The sequence below is a fragment of the Chiloscyllium plagiosum genome, unplaced genomic scaffold, assembly GCF_037043375.1.
Source record: "Chiloscyllium plagiosum isolate Xiang-an unplaced genomic scaffold, Cpla_swu_hap1 HiC_scaffold_48, whole genome shotgun sequence".
NCBI classification, from domain to species: domain Eukaryota; kingdom Metazoa; phylum Chordata; class Chondrichthyes; order Orectolobiformes; family Hemiscylliidae; genus Chiloscyllium; species Chiloscyllium plagiosum.
Window position 1 is genome coordinate 13,504,034 of NW_028270186.1, and position 21,388 is coordinate 13,525,421.

The 21,388-nt window shown below is 41.2% G+C and overlaps 1 protein-coding gene across 3 annotated transcripts in view; it reads left to right on the forward strand.

Moving 5' to 3' along the window:
• Positions 1–21,388, forward strand: part of LOC122543140 (tetraspanin-15) — a 181,360-nt gene that overhangs the window by 42,117 nt on the left and 117,855 nt on the right. For all 3 annotated transcript variants that reach the window (XM_043681488.2, XM_043681489.2, XM_043681491.2), the window contains 2 exons: positions 8,106–8,180; positions 17,794–17,889. In XM_043681488.2, the coding sequence (XP_043537423.1) occupies positions 8,106–8,180; positions 17,794–17,889 (171 nt within the window). The remainder of the gene's footprint in view (positions 1–8,105; positions 8,181–17,793; positions 17,890–21,388) is intronic.

Sequence of the window (21,388 nt, forward strand, 5' to 3'; positions counted from 1 at the left end):
AAGGTCCCTCTCAGTAGTGAATACTAAAGCAAAGTATTCATTAAGTGCCTCCCCTATTTCCTCTGACTCCAGGCACAAGTTCCCTCCAATATCTCTCATCGGCCCTACCCTCACTCTGGCCATCCTCTTGTTCCTCACATAAGTGTAGAATGCTTTAGGGTTTTCCTTGTTCCTACCCGCTAAAGCTTTCAAGGTTCCCTTCTAGCATTCCTCAGTCCATCCTTAGTAGTTCAAGTTTTGATCATGTTCAGACTTATGTGTCCCAATGTGTGCAGGTTTAACTCCCTTCTTACTTGTCCACACCACAAGGAAACATTGGCAATCAAGAGTTGACACGTGCATGCTCAGATTGTTAGATTCACATAAGTGTTGACACATTTGAATTTCGGGAAAGTAGTGATAAAGTGGTCCTCAGTCATACTACACAATGGAATATGAAATTAACTTAAGATTGTGAATTTGCCATTTTTTTTGTCTGCCGAGGCCACAGTTAAGGCCTTCATTTTGAGAAGGATTGGAACTTGAGACAGACATCATGACTTGCTTTCTAAGCTCCATTCCTTTGCCACTCATTCATTTCTTCAGCCGAGAAACTGTCTGAGGCCAAACAGAGTTGTTCAGAATTCAGCATCCTCGGTTATTATTTCTCTCCCATGTTTTCAAATGCTAAGTTCGAAGCGTTTCCATGTCTTCATCTCCCCTAAGTTTTAAGCAGTTCATAAAAATGACTTCTTTCAGCAAGCTCCTCATCAACAGTCTTACAACTTTCTGTGGTTCAATGTTCAGCTTTGTCGAGAAACATGCCTGCACTGTGGGTCACTTAACTGTGTTAAAAGCTGCTGTTTTAATTAATGTTCTATTTGTGCACTTTGCAAAAAACACAGTGTTTGGGGCAAAATCTGTGAATTCCTCAGCTCACGCTGTCGGCAGAAACCCTGCAGTGGTCAAAGAAGACTCACTGTCAACACTGACTCACAGAACCTAGGGAATTGTCAACAAATGCTGTCATGCCAGGGCAAGATGCCCATATTCAGTGAGCACTCAGGCTTGGCGACAGGTTAGCGATGTGCCATCGAGCTGAATTAAAACACTGGGAAGAAAGGCTTTGTTCTAATTTCAAAAACAAACATATGTGACTCGTTTGTACACAAGCATCAAACGTGACATTTAGACGGAGTAGCCTGTCATCCTTTGGCTATTCCCAAATCCTCCAAAGCTAAAAGATAGAATTTGGAAGCCACTCACTGTTACCTTTTGGCAAATGCCAGTTTGCACATCGCAAGTTCCCAGAAACAACCGAATGAATGTTCAGATAATTTGCTCTTTATCTCTGACACTTCAGTTCCACTGAGACTTGATGTCAGCAGTGGAATCTTACTACTTTTGCTTGGCTGTGATTTGGGCGAGAGTGAAAACTCTGTTGAGTGATGTATCTTTCTCCTGCTGTTGTTCAAACTTAAGTGATGAGCAGCTTTCTTTTCAAGTCCCTGCTTGTCATCTTTAATATGATACATTTTCTCCTGTTGACTGCAGCAGGAACGTGACTCGATGCTAATTTTGCACCAGATCCTTTGTAGCTGAAGGAACCAAGACAGTTAATTAGTGCTTAGTTTTAGTTTTAATATGTTGGATCTGAATTGAATTTTTTTTCTGACACAGGATTTGTCATTGGGACTGTCGTGTGCACCTGCTTTGATGCATGAACAAATCCTAGAACAGATTGGTGTCTGCAAAACAAACAGTGAATTATTCAGTTCCGAGAAATAAATTAATTTCCCTTCCAAGCTCTTCCTTTTCAATACACTCCAATCTATTGAGCAGGCAGCTGCACTTCAAGACTTAAGAACACCAAATAGAACTGAGCAAATTCTAACTTTACATTATTTCTTTCTCCTTATCCCATTGTTACTACTTATGGGATCTGACTATGTGCATTTTGGAAACAAGTTTTCCAGACAACTTGAAACTGACTCAGTTTATGGAAACCCGAAGTTCTAAGGTGCAGAATTGTTGAAGACTAACGTATATTTTTCATGGCTCCATCTGTCAGTAGGCAGCTCCTCTTTGTTAAGAATCTGTAGAATTAACAAATGACTGAGCAAGATTGAAAGCTCATTGTGGTCATTTGAAAAGAGACCCTGACTCTATCTGGCTAATTTCATTGGAGGATATTTTGAACTGTGCCCCATCAGTAATACATAATTTTTTTCCGAAAGAACAAGGTCTTGCTATTTGAGTTAGTGTTTGTGACTCAATTGTTGAACACTATGTATGTGTGGGTGTGCTGAAGTCAGCATTCTGCATCTTTACAATAGGTGAGGATTAATTTACATTCAACTGCTGCTAACTGACGCTGACCCCTTGCTTCCTTGGGTATTTATTTTCATCACATTAATAGTTTTACTCGGTTTTTGTGTGCAGAAGTGTGCATCTGTCAGGAACTGAATTTAATTAGGATAGCGAGTTATAGCAGACCAAAGACTGTCAAATGATGCAGTGCATGCTGAACAGTGCTCTGGTGACAAGATACTCACTCAAAACTGATCCTTAGACAGTGCAGAACTCAGGAGGGAGTGGTCACGTCACCAGGATGAAACTCTGGCGAATGTAGTGAGTGTCCCACCACAGTAAAATCTGCAATGGAAAGCTCATTTCAGTAATGGTGACCATGACAACTATCCTTGACTGTCATTATATTATCTGCTACGTTCTTCAACAAAGGAAATCAGCCATCCCTACCTGGTCTGCCTAGATGTGACTCCAGGCTAATAACAGAGTGATCTATTTCTGATTGTCTTCTAAAACAACCTAGCCATGCAGTGCAAGGGCAATTAGGACATGCAACAAGAGCTAGCCTTACCAGGCACACAAACATTCAATGACAGAATAAAGAAAATGAACTGTTCTAGTACAAACCTCTGACATTCTACTTCTTCCAGGGCACTGACCCTCCAATAGTGCGGCATTCCCTCAGCACTGACCCTGTGACAGTTCAGCACTCCCTCAGTAATGACCCTCTGACAGTGTAGCACTTCCTCAGCACTGACCCTCCGACAATACGGTACTCCCTCAGTACTGGCCCTCTGACAGTGCAGCAGTTCCTCAGTACTGACCCTCTGACTGTGCAGCACTACCTCATTACTGACCCTCCGATCGTGCAGCAATTCTTCAGTGGCACTCCCTCAAGATTGTCCCTCTGACAGTACAACACTCCCGCAGTGCTGACCCTCCGACAGTGTTTGACAATGCAGTGCTCCCTCAGTACTGTGCTTTAATATAAAATGGGTGACATGCTCAATTTCTGGAGCATGACTCAAACCCCGTCGTTCTGAGTCAGAAATGGAAGAACATATGAAACAGAGGGTACAAGTCTAAAGGTCGTGCAGGAGCAGAGGGACCTGTGTGTATGTATGCACCAATCATTGAAAGTAGCAGGACAGTTGGAGAGAGCTGTTCATAAAGTATACTGTATCCTGGATATTTTTAATAGGTGCACTCAGCAAGAAGACAATGTTGAACTTGTGTAAGACATGTATTAGACCTCAGCTCAACTATTGTGCACAATTCTGTCTGGTAATGATGTGAACACATTAGATAGCAGTGGGGAAACTATTGGAAGTATTTCTGAGGGACAGAATTAATCTATACTCAGAGAAGTAGGGATTAATGAAGAACAGTCAGTGTGGTTTTGATAAAGGGAGGACACGTCTGACCAGCTTGATTGAATTTTCAACAAAAATTCCGTGTATAAATAGGAAAATGCATTCAAACTAGTCGACTTGGACTTCAACAAGGCTTTTGACAAGGTGCTGCATGGGAGACTGATAGCAAGGCTGAGAGCTTATGGTATCCAAGATAATTTGGATCCACAATTGGACTGAGTGGCAGGAAGCAGAGCACAATGTCCGAGGGGGTTTTGGGCGTGGAAGTCTGTGTCCACTCGGGTTCCACAGGGCTCAGTGTTGCTTGAAGTATACATAAATAATTTAGACTTAAATGTGGGAGGATTGTGGATGTTACAAAAAATAATGGGGTGGGAAATAGTGAGGAAGGTAGCCTTAGATTGCTGGAGGACATAGACTGGTCAGATGGGCTGATCAATGGCAAATGGAGTTCAAACTGGAGAAGTGTGAGTTGATGCATTTGGGCAAGACGAACAAGGCAAGGATATACATAGTGAACATCATGGGAAGCACTGAAGATCAGAGAGACCTTTGTGTGCATGTCCACTGGCCCCTTAAGGTATCTGGACAGGTGGATAAAGTGGGACAGAAGACATATGGGATACTTGCCTTCATGAGCTGAGGCATAGAGTTTAAGAGCAGGGAGGTTATGCTGGAACTGTATAAAACATGGGTGAGGCTGCAACTGGAGTATTGTGTGCATTACAGGAGGGATGCGATTGCAATGAAGAGAGTGTAGAGGAGTTTTACTAGGAGAGTTTTAGTCTTAAAGAGAGATTGTACTGAGCAGAGTTGTTTTCCTTGGAGCAGAGCAAACTGAGGTGGGACAATATGACTGGGAAGTATAAAGTTACCAGGGGCATTGGTTAGAGATAGGAAGCAACATTTCGTTTTGGTGGAGGGATCAATGACCAGAGTACACGATTTAAGGTTAGGGACTGGAGATTTTTCCTTACCCAGAGGGTGCTCTGAACCTGGAACTCACTGCTGTAAGGTGGTAGAGACAGAAATCCTCATTACATTGAAGAAGCATTTCGATGTGCGGTTATGATGCCAAGACACACAAGGCCTTGGGCCAGGTGCTGGAAAAAGGAATTTGAATGATGCTTGTTCTGGATTGGTGCAGACTCAATGGGCCGAAGGGCCTTTTTCATTGCTGTAGGCCTCTATAACACTATGCACAAGTGCAGAAGTAATTTACAAGAGTGATTCCAGGGAAGAATAACTTCAGTTATGAAGACGGATTAGAGATATTGGGACTGAGAAAAAGGCTAAGAGGAGATTTGATAGAACTTTTCAAAATCACGAAGGGGCTGGAATGAATAGATCAGGAAAAACTGTTTCTGCTCATGAAAAGGTTTTAAGTGAGAGGGCATGGATTTCAAGTGCTTTGCAAAAGAGGTGAGAAGAAGAAGTTTTCACACAGTGAGCGGTTCAGGTCTGGAAATATGGTGAAGGCAGATACAATTGAGGCATTCAAGAGGTGCCAGCCAGAACAGCTGCATTTGAAGAGTCTGCATACTTCTCCAACCTGTCCCATAATGGGACACAGGCAGTAAGTGTCCGTTTCTCAACCCTGCTCCCATCGAAGTCAGGAACCTAAAGATGAATATAATTCCTCTCTAACTCACCACAGTTATCCTTGATGCTATCTTCCCAGAGCATTAACCAGAGCTTCCACATTACTCTTCCAGTGACTTGACCATGATTCTACTACCTGATCACAGGGAAGCAGAATAGGGATTCTAACTGGCCTACGATGCCCTGAGAAACAAATGGGGAGAATCGATCAAATGTCCCAGCTCTGCCCTGTGATTCCTGCTGGAAGGTAGCTGGGGATGTGTAAAAGTTAAGAGTCGTGCTCTAATGAAGTCACTGATCATGTCAATGGACGTACTAAAAAATGAGATTCTTTGCTGTTGTGTGGAATCCTTGTTTTGGAGCCAAAGTATGTCATTTGGAAATGTAGGTGAGGAAGCTGAGACTGCTGGATATAGCCAAGAACAGAGCCAAGAACACCACACTCAGGAGATGGATGGGAGAGGTGGTTCCCTACAGGGAGGGAAACAAAGGCATAAGAGCTTAACAGAACTTGATGTGAATTGCATTTGAACTTACTCAGAGAAATAGACTACATTGCAATGAACATTGCTGTAATTAAACTCACTTGAAATCAGATTGAAAAATTCTTCAACCAAGAGTGAACAAATAAATGCTGCTTCTCTTTTTAATAATGTACTTGTTTTCTTTCCTACATTTGGAAATATAACCCCCTCAGGTTTTAATTTCACTAGTTCAGTGTTCATGATCTATAAACCTCTTTGATTACAGCAGGATTTTTCGACACAGTGAATCATCTCTACACACCGAACCATAATGACTCATGATGAATATTGGACCCTCCTCAGGGATAACAAGCTCGTTACAGTATTTGCATAATAAATGAAATGGTTCTTCAGGAGAAGGGAAATATATTTTCAATTAAATTTAACACAACACTGTCAAAGAGCTGAGAATAATCTGTGATTTGTTTTGTGATGGAATGATGGATGATGTACAGTATTTCACTTATCCAACTCTCAGATCAAGTATCATAAACATAAGATACAAATGGAAAGGATGAGAAATATCCTGTGTGTGTTGCTTTCAGTTCTTGAGAGTGCATTTTGTCTCAAATCTGTAATTGCGCACCAGTAATTTGATGGCAAATGTTTTGAATGCATCCCTTCAATAAAGATTGAATCATATTGCTACAAAGAGATGTGTGGATAAATTCAGAATAAAGTTGGGAACACCGGCAAGAGGCAGCCAGAATCTGCCTGGGGAACCCATGGTATTGTGGGGACTGGATGGACCTGTCTGCCTTCTATCTCTTGCCTGACTGATCCATTGTGTGGGTCTCCTGCATTTCTCCCATTTCGAGCCCTTCTCAGGTTTTGCTGTGATAGTCCATCAGACCAAAGGGATGATTGAAGAATGCTGCATTGACAGAGGACACTGGGCTTAGAGTTGGTCATTTCACCTCTTGGACCAGGCTTTTCAATCCCATGCTGCGTCTGTGATAGGCCTTTGAAACGTCCCCAGCTCGATTTTATGGCCAAGACCCCAGTTCAATATGCCAGTTTGACTGCATTTCCCCAAAGGCCATGGATCAGGGAGGGGGAGTGTCTTTTTATTTCTTCATTGGATGTGAGCATTTCTGGCTGGGCCAGCATTTCTTACCCATCTCTGGTTTCCTTGAGAAGGAGATGGCAAGCTGTCTTCTTGAATCACAGCAGTCCATTTAAACAATGAAGCACTTGCTTGTGGTTGAGTGCAGGGAGTTTTTATCTAACCTGACTGATCCGGTGACTCAATGATTAACATTGCTGCCTCACCCTTGGGTGACTGTCTGTGTGGAGTTTGCACGTTCTCCCCGTGTCTGCGTGGGTTTCCTCCCATAGTCCAAAGATGTGCAGTTTAGGTGGATTGGCCATGCTGAATTGCCCCATAGTGTCCAGGAATGTGTAGGCTAGGTGGATTATAAATGGGAAATACAGAGATAGGGTGGGGAGAATGGGTTTGGTTGAGAATGCTCTTTGGAGGGTCACTGTGGATTCATTGAGCCAAATGGCCTGATTGCAGACTGTAGAGATTTTGTGATTGATCTGCATATATTCCAGCTTAAGCTTGTTGCCTATCTTCTGTTAGTGGTGACACCCTCACTCTCCTCAGCCCTAAATTCTCACTGAATCTTCCCTTATGTCACTCTATGTTTAAGACGACGTTTGAAGTCTACCTGTTTTATCTCTTGCATATGCAAAGTTTGGTCTAATTATATTTCTTTTCACGCATGTTCAGTCATTTTATTATGTTAAAGGTGTCATATAAATGTGCTAGTGGTTTTAACAGCTTTTGCCTTGAAAAATACAAACAAAATCTATTTAAAAAGAAATACGTGAATTCTGGAGATTGGTTTGTCAGAAACAGTTGTCATTGGATGAATCTGGAATTTTCTATCCTCAGTGGGCGGCACGGTGGCACAGTGGTTAGCACTGCTGCCTCACAGCGCCAGAGACCCGGGTTCAGTTCCCGCCTCAGGCAACTGACTGTGTGGAGTTTGCACATTCTCCTCGTGTCTGTGTGGGTTTCCTCCGGGTGCTCCGGTTTCCTCCCACAGTCCAAAGATGTGCAGGTCAGGTGAATTGGCCATGCTAAATTGCCCATAGTGTTAGGTAAGGAGTAAATGTAAGGGTATGGGTGGGTTACGCTTCGGCGGGTCAGTGTGGACTTGTTGGGCCGAAGGGCCTGTTTCCACACTGTAATCTAATCAGTGTGCTTAATTCATAGAATCTAATTCTCACATATCCTTTTCACCCATATTAATCCTTGTTATTGTCACCGCTCCCAACTCACTTTTGTTTGTCTTTTTGTTTCCTGCAGTTTAAGTGGACGCTTGTCACTGTGGTGGTTCTGCAGTTGATTTTCGTAATCGTTAGCGTTTTGTGCCGCAATAAGGTAGGTCTGATTGCTTTTCCTTTCACATCGTACCTTCTTCAATCATTTTCCTGACCCAACATGGTGGAAAATTTGATTGGCGCCACATCCAGAAACATCCACTTCCTGCACCACCGACACTCACCAGCAGCAGTATGTACCATCTAAAAGATGCACTGGAGAAATAACACCAAGGTTTATGAGATAGCATTTCCAAAACCCACGACCACTTCTATCTTGAAGGACAAGGACAGAAAATACATGAGAACACCACCCCTTGCAAGTTCCCCTCCAAATCACTCATCATCCTGACTTGTAAATATATCACTATCCCTTCAGTGGCACCTGACCAAAATCCTGGAATTTTCTACTTTATGGAATTGTGCATGTACCTGCACCAAATGGACTTTAGTGTTTCAGCTCACCTACCACCTTCCCAAGGGCATTTAGGGATAATGCTACCCACCTATTCACACTCACATACCTTGAATGAATAAAAAGACAAAATCAGCTGGGCTTTGCACATCTCAGTGTTTCTGTGAGCATATTAATGTTGAGGGTTGATCCTAAACTAATTTAGATTTGGACATTCCCAGCTTTCAAACTAGAATCAAAGGTCTTAGGTTGAACACTGTGAAGAATAATTAGCCAGCCCTCCCACATTTGTGTTGATATGGACGTGGGGAGGTGCATGTGTGTGTGTGTATGTATTTGTTCATGTACATATGTGTGTGTGAAGGTGCACGATAATTTGTGTGTGTCAGTGTAGGTATTTATGTACATTGTACGTGTAAGTGTAAAAGGACTGGGCTATGTTGAAATGGTGTGTTGATACTGTCCTGAGCATCCACTATTAGTCTGGGGGGGAAGGGAATGATAATTAAAAGGAGAAAATAACATTAGTTTGTTGGTTGTCACTGGTTACGGAAAAGGCCGGCCTCGGTTAGCTTTTTGTTGCATGTTAATAGTGTGAATTTGTCTTGCAAAGGTCTCACTCTCTAAATGAGTCAACATTTAATTGCAAATCTTTGTAAGTCTTATCCCCTCCACTGAGCTGGTCGTTAAGAGCCATTTAAAGAAGCTATGTCATTTTCAAAAATGAATTTATGGTGCATATCCCCAGTTTTTCTCGCTCCATTATTGGTGAAGTTGCCCTCAGCCGCTCAGGCTCAAAACTCTGGAATTTCTTCCCTCACCTCTCTGTCTCCTTTGAATCTACCTCTTTCACCAAACTTTTGATCACCTGTTCCAATGTCTGTAAGACAACTTCTCTCCTTTTTGACTACCCTGTGAAGTGCCATGGCATGTTTTACTCTGTTCAAATGCTGTAACAATGCACATCATTGCTGCTAGTGGGTTTTCAGCAGAGAGCATTGATGGATTGTGGCATTCAGAGAATGTGCAGCTAAATGCTAATCAGCAAATGTACACTGTCAGGTCCCTTGTTTCTCATGTTTCCCGTGCAGGCCCAGGAATTGCAATGGTATCACAAGTGGAAGGGTGAAACTAAAATATATCAGATCCCAGCTAAAAGTACGGCCAGAGGATTTGTGGTCAGACAAGAACACTGGCTGAGTGAAAGTCAGAAATTACATTTGGGTGAAGAGATTATTGGAGGCAGCATCACAGTGACCCAGGGTTCGATTCCAGCCTTGGGTGACTGCCTGTGTGGAGTTTGCACAATCTCCATGTTCTGCGTGGGTTTCCTCCGTGTGCTCCGGTTTCCTCCCACAGTCCAAAGATGTACAGGTTAGGTGGATTGGCCATGCTAAATTGCCCATGATGTTAAGTGCATTAGTCAGGGCTAAATGTAAGGAAATGAGTCTGGTTGGGTTCTCTTTGGAGGGTCTGTGTGTGTGGACTTGTTGGGCCGAAGGGCCTGTTCCACACTGTAGGGAATCTAATCTAAATAACATGTCCTCTGGGGATGAAAAGACACAATAATCATGGTTCACTTAATTTCAGCAATCAAACAATTTGCAAAAAGTAACATTCTGCTGGACCTGTGCAATTATCATCCAACCTGATTGCAAAAGGTTGATAAAGAGTCTTCAACTGATAAGAAAATTCTGAGCCAAGCACAAATGTGACAGAAGGGCCTGTTTGTCATTGTTGGATGAATGGGAGTAGTGTAGTAGGCTCTGCTTGATTCCACGCAGCTAGTTACTAATCAGTGTGCGTGATCATTTGGCTCGTTTATATGCTGCCAGATTGTCATACTCGATCCAGAGAAACCGCACTCGACAATTCTGAATTTTGAATTTAACATCACTATCCTGCAAGGAATTACTCCCTCCTTACTCTCCCAAGTCTGCCTACAAGACACAAGTCGGGAATGTGATGGAATACTCCCCACTTGCCCTGGATTTTGCAGCCCCAACAACACTCAAAAAGCTTGACATCATCCAGGACAAAGCAGCCCCTGTTTGATTGGCACTGTATCTACAAATGTCCACTCCCTCCACCACCGATGTTCAGCACTATCCATGTGTACCATTTACAAGATGTACTATGTATTTCATCAAGGCTCCTTAGATAGCAGCTTCCAAACCCACTACCACTTCCAGCGAGAAGGACAAGGGCAGCAGTTAAATGGGAGTTGCACCCTCTCAAAGTTTCCCTCAAAGTCACACGCCATCCTTATGTGGAAAAACAGTGTTGTTCCTTCATGGTTGCTGGGTCAATATCCTGGAGCTCCCTGCATCCCATTGACTGCAGTAGTTCAAGACTGCAGCTCAATAACCCCTTCTTGAGGATAGCTAGGGAATGAATAAAAAACAGTAATTCAGAACATACAATGGTTCCACTTCCTTAAAGTTCCTTCATTTATTAGAATCATCTAGTATTCCCTATCTCTGTGTATATGTATTTAGCTTTCTCCTTTGAAATATCTTTATGCTCTCCTCATGGCCACATCTTCACCAGTTTCTTTGTTGGATAAGGATATGGAAACAGAATATTTGAGGACAAAATAAATGCTCCCTTCCATATTCTATTCCAAGTGTTTTATTAAAATAGAATGCAACAACTGAATTTTATGTTCCAACATCTGGCTTGAATTAGTCTCCCCAATGGTTTTGATTGACATGATTCTACTAATTGCCTTTAGTTACAAGCATGAGAAGGCCTTATTTGATAACCACATTGTAATGTTACTTTGCTTAGCATCCAAATTCCTTTAGCTTTGGGGTAGACTACTGTTGAACTCCACGTACAAAGAAGCACATTTGATAATATTGTTGCAAGGTTAATAAACTTCACAGTATATGTTGCACCTGAAGGAACCGAGAGTGACTGGAATCACAGCAACACAAGTCTATGGAGATAGGGTATTGGAAAATAACGACATATCCTTCACTTCGTTCTGGTTTCTGGTCACAGACACTACTCCCTCCCTCTGTCCTTACTCAACTACTTCTTCGGCTCTGCTAATTCCAGGACTCTTTTGAAGTCATTTGCCAATATGTAACCTCATCATTCCTAAGGTCACAACATGAAATAATTCTGGATGAGGGTGGCTATTTGGCCCACTTTAATCAAATTATTCAGGGAACCATTCAGTGGTCCTGAATTCATTCCTGGAATCCCCACCGTGGAATTACTTTATTCATGAGTTCAGAGTGGCGTCTTTGTCTTGACAGCTTGTTTCACATCAAATCCACTTATTGTCTGAAGGAAAGAACCTTATACCAGTGTTAAAGTAAGTTTTTACAAATTTGAACCGGCGTGCTGTGTAAATTAACTAAACGTTCTCATTAACATTTTCAATATCTTTAACAGTCTTGGTGATACAGTCTTACCTGTTACAGCTCTTTTCCTGAGGCAGAGCATGCCACATTTATGAGTCTTTCTGTCGAATGTGCCTCTGACATTGCTGTCACTATTTGACTGCCTCCCAGTTTTTGGTGCTTAGAACAGGGATGCTGTATTCAGACGTGATGAGAGCACCAAGAGGTTTGGCTTGTATTCTGTCTATTTGGCTTTGGTCACTGAAAATGTTCATGACTTTAATATATCTTGTTTGAATAGTTTGGATATATTAAGATGACTAAGAGACGAAGACACTCCTGGGTCTTTGTTTTGGCCTTAGCTTTCTCAGTAAGTTGTTTATTTTGTTTTAGCATTTCACTTATAGTATTGAGAGTTAGATTCATTAAGGATTTAAATGTTTTTAACAATTGAATATTTTGTTGACATAAAGTCACAAAAGTTTGCAGATAAAGATGTTTACAACTTTAATGCAAGTTCAGAATGGTCAAATACTTTGGCTTCCAATGACCTGGGAGGAATTCATTCAGATGTTAGTTTCCTTGGTGTTTTTTTTCATTTAATGGAGTGTCATCCCTTTTTATTTTAGCAGTGCTACTCTTTTTATATTAGTCTTGCTAATATAAACAAGCTGCTCTGTACTTTATTGTCTCTCTCTTTCTCTTTTGCTGTGGTTGAAAACAGCATCTGGTGTTTAGGACAGATTGTCTCAGGTCTTATCTTTAACTTCTCCATTTACCTCTCCTAAGGTACACAGTCTCAGTACAACTTCTACATCGTCAGACACCAAAAAAATATAGAGCAGCCTTCCCAGTCTTGTGCAGTCAGGTCAAACAGTCTTACATTTCATCCTTTATCAAACCAAATGCTTGCTCCCAAAGCAGATGAAAAAGTCCATCAATTCATTTTCAAAATAGTCCTTGGTGTGAGTGTCTGAAGCAGTAGGCCACATGATGAAATTTCCAAAGAGTAATCCTCCTAGCGTTAACAATGTTACAATTGCAGCACATGTAAAAAGTTCTTTCACAAGTTCAGCACATTGCCAGGGCTTGCTGGCAAAGGCTGAAATTAAAAATTGCAGAGGAATTCATGTTGCAGCATGAATAGAGGGAACTGGGTGTCTCTGTGCATGAATTGCAAAATGTTGGTTTGCAAGTGCAACAGGTAATGAAGAAAGCAAATGGAATATTGTCCTTCATTGCTAGAGGGATGGAGTTTTAAAATAGGGAGGTTATGCTGAAGTCAGACCTGGAGTACTGTTTTGGTCTCCTTACTTGAGAAGGGATGTATTGGCATTGGAGGCGGTGCAGAGAAGGTTCACTAGGTTGATTCTGAAGTTAAGAGGGTTGCCTTATGAGGAGAGATTGAGTAGGCTGAGACCATACTCATGGGAATTTAGATGAATGGGGAGGAACCATCTTTTTAGAAACATACAGTATAAAATTATGAAGGGAAAAGATAAGTTGGAAACAGGAAGGTTATTTCCACTGGAGGGTGAAACTAGAACTAAGGGACATAGCATCAAGATAAGATTTAGAAGTAAGTTGAGTAGGAACTGCTTCACCCAAAGTGTTGTGAATCTGTGCAATTCTCTGCCCAGTGAAGCAGTTGAGGCTACCTTGTTGAATATTTTCAAGGCAAAGAGAGAGAGATTTTTGAACAGTAAAGGATTCAAGGGTTCTGGTGAGAGGTCAGGTAAGTGGAGCTGAGACCACAAAAAGATCAGCCATGATCTTATTAAATGGTGGATCAGGCTCAAGGGGTCAGATGTCCTACTCCTGCTCCTATTTCTTATGATCTTATGTTCTTATATGCTACGTTTTTAAACAGGCTTGCTTAAGTAGCAGACTGAAGAATTGCATATTGAAATAATGAATAGTACAGAGGGGTCCGTAAGTCTGTAAATCACTCAGGAGAAAGTGAGTCGAATAGTGTGGCGCTGGAAAAGCACAGCAGGTCAGGCAGCATCCAAGGAGCAGGAGAATTGACATTTCGGGCATAAGCCCTTCATCAGGAATGTAAACCACTCATCTTTACATTCAAGGTGATACAGCAACTCAGATAAGCAAAAAGTCCCACTTTTAGCAAAAGTGAATTTTATGGAAAGTGAAATGGATCTTGAGAATAGCAGAGCAGCCGCTTAAAATACGTCTTAGTATTGGGTAATTGAGTTGAATTAACTATCAGAAAGCTGAAGCTTGATCAATGATTTACAGCCTGATTGATGATTTTCAGCCTGATGGAGTTCAGCCTGGGGCAGACCTATTTACCAGATGCCAGGTAAAGCAATGGTATTCATTCATTACAAATCTAGGTGCGGCATTTGAGGCATCACTTACTCGAGTGAGCTTAGTTTCAGTGAAAAGTTCAACTTTGACATTAATTGTTTTTTGCTTTGCTCTCATTGTATAAACCTTGCAGTATAAAATATCAGAGATGGGAACAGTTCTTTTCCACCCTTTTGTATTGCAGCGCAGTAATATATTACTGTATATGGATGAATAGTCAGTGTGCACTGAATGCTGATTAGAATACCACACTGTTGCAGTCTGCGTGCAAGCAGCTATTTCATTCCAGCTTCATATGTTCATACAGCTACTGAATAAAGCAAGCAATCCATCGCCACCTACAAACTATGCGAGGCTGCATTTAAGAGATCGCCTCCTTGTATCCATGGTACTAGGGAAACAGCCTAGGCAGTAGAAGTGACCATGTTGCAGGTTGTTGCTGAGATGTACCCCTCCCCCTCTGTCATGAGCTTCCTTTTGCAGGCTGTCATTTGTGGATTCCCCCAAGCCCCACTCCCAGGGCATTTCGCAAGCAAGATGCTAGAATTGTGACCATAACACAACTGTGGCTTTATGATGTTCTTGCTGCTGTAGAATGTGTGATTCATGTGCTGCCTGTGGCAGTTCTACATCATAAATATGAAGTTTGCCACTTTCTTTATGGTTCAATGCAGTTTGTTTCAGGAGGGTACAATTCTGTGGCGCAGTCTGTCTCCATTATGGTGTGCATGCCAACCACCTTCCCTGCCCTCCATTATGCACCTGGTTTCTTGGAAAATTGGTTGCTGATGCTGAATGATTGAGTGGTAGAAATCCCTCCCTAAATCTTACTACTTTGGAGCATCTTTATCCTCTTTGAAGATGCTTCCTAAAACCTGTCTATTGAAACCAGTTGTCCAGCTTTAGTGGCAATGTACTTCTGAATCACTCAGAAGATCAGTTGGTCATGTTTACAGATACTCTGGCTACTCTCCCACAGTCACATGTTACCCCAGGTACAATGGTAGCATGAGATCATCCTCAGAAGTAATGCAAATGTAAATGCCCTAATCCTGGGGAATCATGATGCAAACAATTTCCTGACTCAGTGATTCCCCAAGACAATGTAGGTGTGATATACCTAGCTTCAAGGGATGGCTGTGAAAGCATTTCTGAATGGAAGAGATTGAATGATAGTTTAATTTGATAATAGTAGGGGGAGTAGTAGCAAGTGACTGTCTAAATGGGGTGGGAGTCTGCATTCCTGCCTGACTGTCATCTCCACCCACTTCCAGAATGTTCAGTCAGTACAGTTAAACTCTTTAACATTACATTAATGTCCAGAGAGATATTCCAGTTTAATCTTTTAACATCTCAGGAGGGCCCCTATCTGTGATACATTTAAGAACTCTGAGGGAAAATAAACTGCTGAGAACACATTATTGACACAATTGGAAACAAAATCTTTCCCTCTCCAAATATCTATAGGCGCCAGTGAAGGCATTTTTTGGGTGCCCTGCAATACTTTTGAATTGTCAGTGTTCTGATTATAACACAACACTTTGGAGGAACAAATTGTCCCAGTGCAGCTTCTAAACGAATACAGGGTGACAAAGTTGGAGTATACTCTTGTTTGGAAACAAGAGATTTTCCCAGTAGCTGCATGGAAGGAAGCCCTTTGCTCTATTGTGCATGTTTCAGAACTTTCATAGAATTATCTAATCAATCACTCTACTCTGTTTTTGACCTGTAGCCCACAAATAGTTCATTCCCTGCTCGTGTTTATCTGATTCTTTTGGGAAGGTTACGATTGATTCTGTTTTACAGAGCTTTGTAGATCACAGCAACACACTACATAAAAATTGTTTTATCATGTGTCTGGAGTCAATCGATACAAAGCCACTTAATGGAATTGAAATCAAGACAAGCATACCTTTGCTTTCGTGGAGAAATATTAGTGACTTACTCAGTCTGTTTTCATCCCACACCCAGAATCTCAAATGCTCACTATTTATGTGTTCAGATAATTAATAGTTACCACCCCTTTTCTTTTATCTAAAATAAAGTAATTAACAAACGTAATAATATGATTAAACAGATATTAGCATTGGTTCTTTTGCCACTCATCACAAATCAGTGTCCTGCCACTGGAATCAGCTCTACCTTACTTTCTTTATCAAAATGATTGATTTTTAACATCTCAATCAAAGGTTGCTTCAAATCACTGCATGAGCATGTGATGCTGACCACTACCAACCTTTAGTTGTGCAGATTCTCTTTTCTGACTGGGTCTGTAGGGCTTACTTCATTGGAAGTAGTCGAGAAATAATACTTGAGCAAAGGCTTTTGGTCTTAAACAAGATGTAGATTATTGCATGGTAGTAATATGAGTCGGATAGGCATTGACACTAAGATTATGATGAGGCTTGAGTGATAGGTCTGAATTTCTTGAACTTCTGAACTGTTCTGCATGACCCGCCCAAGTCCTTAAGACATCATGAGGCTGGGTGGAGCTTCATACATCATTCAGCATTAACTCTTTCAGTACAGTTACATTGTACAACAAACTCCAGTTTGTCTGGAGTCTCGTCATTAAGGAAGGCACTCATTACTGCTGCTCATTCTGGTTATTGCTTCTGCATGGTCCCTGAGATATCCATGCTCAAGTGCAGAACCAAGATTGAGCAGAAAACCTGAGCTGAAGTCTAACCAGTGTTTTAATAAAGCGCTACTTTCACTTCCTGGATTTTGACAATGGGCTTTCATTAATAAAGCCAGAGAGCTCATAAGTTTTTTTTTAAATTATGTGTATCCACATTGCTTCTGTAATGCCCTTTGAAATTAGGTTTTTATTGCAGTGCTCTTCTAAAGGAATTGCATTCCAGTACTTCACACTTATCTGAATTAAATTTGATTTGTGTCTGTCCATTTCATCATTCTGTGTTCTTCTGAAGTATGTTATGATTCTCCTTGTTAATTGTTACATTTTTAAAGTTTTGAGTTATCTGCAAACCTTTGAATATTACATTATATTTATCTATATAAAAGAGCAGTGGTTCTAACGCTGAGTCCTGAGGGATGTCACTATGCATTCCTCTGCAGTCTGTAAAAAGCACTTTTCCCACTATTCTTGGCTTTCCATCCCTTATCCAATTTTGATTCAATTTGCTACAATTCTGCTTTTAATCCTATAGGCATTAATTTTGGTAACAAATCTACTAAGAGATACTTTGCCAAATGCCTTTTAAAAATCCATCGAGCCAACATCAACACATAACCCTCATCAGTGCTTTCTGTTACTTCATCAAACGACTCAATCAGCGCAGTCAAACACAATTTGCAAGTCCATGCTGACTTTCACGTATTGCCCATACCTTTTTTCATGCCAGTTAATTTGAGATCAGATTAATCCCTCTGTGTACAGTTACTTTTTACATTTTTTAAATTGGCACACACTGCTCTATCATGACTGGACATGGCAAACATGAAATCTCAGAGATAAAAAAGATTGTTTTTGAGCTCGTTCCTGCTAGCCTTAGAAAGAAGTTAATTATGTTTTGACCAACTTCTGAATGTTTCTGAATATTTTTCATCCTCAGGTACTTTTGTTGTTTAAAGCCAACGTGCGTGAGGGGATTAAACACTATTATGACGACTTGGATTTCAAAAACATTCTGGATCGCATCCAGATCAAGGTCAGTCTCTGTTGTGGATTAATCAGTAGCTGTCTGCATGGTTCTCTTAGCTTCTATCACCTTTATCTTTGAGGTGAAGTTCACTAAGCATTGAACTGTGAACTGTGGCCACCTCTGGTTTGGGGTCATTATTTACCTAACCAGTTTTCCCAGTGTTTCCAGAATTGCTGTATTCTGTATGATATGACAACCTGATGTCTCTGATTTTCATATGGATGTATAAAAGCTCAGATCTCATGGGAATTTTGTATTGCTGAGATATTTCAGTTGCTACATCAATCAAACAGTTGGGGAGTGAGGGGCAGAATATGAAGAATGCTTAAAGTGAGACAGGCCTCTCCGCATTACTTCCATATGGAATTTCATTTTGCAAAACTTGCCTCTTCTTTAAAATACAATACACTTATCTTCTAGGAAAGAGGGAGGCATGGAAAATATTGTCCACCCACACACACTCCCAAAAAACAGCAACCAGTATTGTGGTGAGTTAGTTTATTGATCTTCCCCTCTAAGAGAAACTTGCATTGTGGAATGTCTTTTACAAACTTTTTCTCCAAAGTGCTTTTCCAGTAAATATGATCACTATTATAAATATGAGAAGCACAGGAGGCAATTTGCACAGGCCAGAGAGCACAAATAACAATGATACTGACCAATAAATCTGGTTTTTAGAACTGTTGATTGAGGATAAGTACTGACCAGGGCACTAGGAACAACTATGCTCCTGCCCTTCTTTGAAATATTGCCATCCAATAATTTGGAATCCACTTCAGAAGCAAGAAGAGACATTGGTTTCAAGTCTCATCCAAAAAGTGAGTCCTCTGACACAAAAGCACTCCCTCAGTGCTGCACTGGAGTGTCAGGCCACATTTATTTTCAAGTTTTAGAGTGTGATTTGGACTTTGAACCTTCTAGATTATTAGGGAGTGGTGTCACCCACTAACTTCAGCTACCAATGAGCACGTATTTGACAATGAGTTTGAGCTGTCCTGTCAAGCAACTGCTTGAGGCAAATTTACTTATTGATTGTGTTTTCCACTGGTCTTTGTGAATCAGCTGACAATGACTGTCATGGTCTGTCATAAATCAACATTACGTGTGCCAGAGGTTTAAATCGGCATCAATTTAGAGCTGGGTTGCAGAACAGAGAGATCAATTATTGTTAAGTCACCTCGAAAACGAATGTGAAATGGTTTATGGAGTAGTTAAAGAATTGGCAGGGCAGTCATTCTTCTACGAAGATGGCTTTGAGTGTCTGACTCAGCCATTTTCCCAGGAATATCTCAGAATGCTGACAATGAGAAATTCACTGCTGGTGTCAGTGATGGATAAATAGTTCCAAATGGCACTTTGCTGATGCTAGGGACAGATTAAATTACACTAATTTGAGCAGCAGAGAATGCATCACGCTATGCAAAAGAACAAACATTATAGACGAATTTGACAATTGCAACATTTAAGAGGCATCTGGATGGGTATGTGAATAGGAAGGGTTTGAAGGGATATGGGTCGGGTGCTGGCAGGTGGGACTAGATTGGATTGGGATATTTGGTCGGCATGGACGGGTTGGACCGAAGGGTCTGTTTCCATGCTGTACATCTCTATGACTTAAAAAAGACTTCATGTTTTGTGTTCAAGGTGAGTAAAAATCATCAGCACAAGTTGCTTTGAATTAAACATGGCTTAATTTGAATCTTGATACATCCTCTATATGAGCTGAAAATGTCCTCCATTCAAGACCCTGAAAATTGCTTACTTCCTATATGCTGTAACAGAAGCAAGTATTCTGTTTCTCAGAAGCTGCAGTGATGTTATTCAGTGAAACTACATGGAAGAATTTCAATCCAAAGGTGTGCATGTCAGGTGAATTGGCCATGATGAATTGCTCACAATGTTAGATACATTATTCAGGAGTAAATATAGGGTAGGGGAATGTATCTGTGTGGGTTATTCTTCAGAGGGTCGGTATGGACCTGTTGGGCCAAAGGGCCTGTTTCCATACTGTAGGGAATCTAATCTAGTGAAAGCCCCAGCTTAGTCATCAGTGGTGGAGAATCAGGGCTGCTTTTCCCCAAATGTTGATTCAATTTCGTCAGCTTTGTGAAAATGGTCATGAGCCCATGAGTCCCAGTTGTCGCCAATTTTGCCCTTGCTGGCCTTAGTACAATTGGTGGGGCTATCCAAATATTAGAATGGGAAATGGTAATGGTAATGTCAGCAGTTCTTGGTTGGGGAAATGTCGCCACATTTGCATTTCATTATAACTTCTTGAGTTCTTTTCATTGCTCCATGTGTCTTTGGCTGTGTGGACCCTAAGTTCTAGAATTCTCTCTGAAACCTTTCTTCCTTTAACATGGAGTCAAAACCTCTTTTTGGCCAAATATTTTGTGAATATATCCTTATGTCACCATCTACTACACATTGTCACATTTTGTTTGATTTTCCCCCTGTGCAGAGCTGACAGATGTTTTTAAGCTGTTGATGTAGCTGGGTTTTACTAATTCTTATGGCTTTTTCTGTTTGCACTCAAAATTGCAGAATCTTAGGAGGTTACAGTACAAAAGGCGGCTATTCAGCCATTGTGCCGGCCCCGGCATGATCAGGGAACATCATGACCAAGTGCACTCTGGCAGTTTATCAGCTTGCGTTGGGCACAGAGATTCATATCAAAGCAAAGGTGATGACCTGGGCTTTGAACACTGGGCAGATGTCCTACCTGGGCACAGCTAAAACACTGGATCAAACACTGGATCAAACACTGTGGAAAGAAATGCACCCTTTCGAATGAGATTGACTAACCAAATTACATGAAACTGGTAACGTAGAAGGGTTCAATTTGTTGATCAGTAGCAGGCTCCTAATGCTTAAATATTAAGGACATTAATACCGGGCATTTGTTTCAAGAGCAGACCATCGTTCTCTTCAGCCACTTGTCAGCAGAATCCTCCCTAATGTATTGCTGACTCGTGATCAATTTAGTGCTCAGAATAAACAGTCTGTTCCGTTTTGCTCTGATGTATAACATGTAAGGTATACAGCACATAGTGGAATCAGCTGTCGAATAGGGGAAAAGCGTTGGGAAAAACAACCACAATGCTTTCGGACATGTAAATCTGAAATATCGGGGTATTTTGCAGGCAAATTCAAAAGGTGTAATTTTGTATTTCGGCAGGAATACATGTAAAAGGGAGTGATTGATTAAATAAGCCTGAGCTAAAGCCACTATACCCTTGGGTAAAACTCCTGGCCGCTAGCTAAAGATGCTGTCCTTTCAGAGCTGTCACTGTTTGGTGACTCCTCTGTGCAGGATTGTCGATTGTGCCATAAGGCATTCACTCCTTCTTAATAACATAAAGCTACATCTGTCACGGTGAGGGCATGTAACAGTCAAATGTCACACACATTCTTACCTTTTACCTTGAACCTCGAACCTCATTTACTTTGACTGATTGAACCATTTATTTAGAAAGATCTGGCAAGCTAGGTTTGGATAATGCCA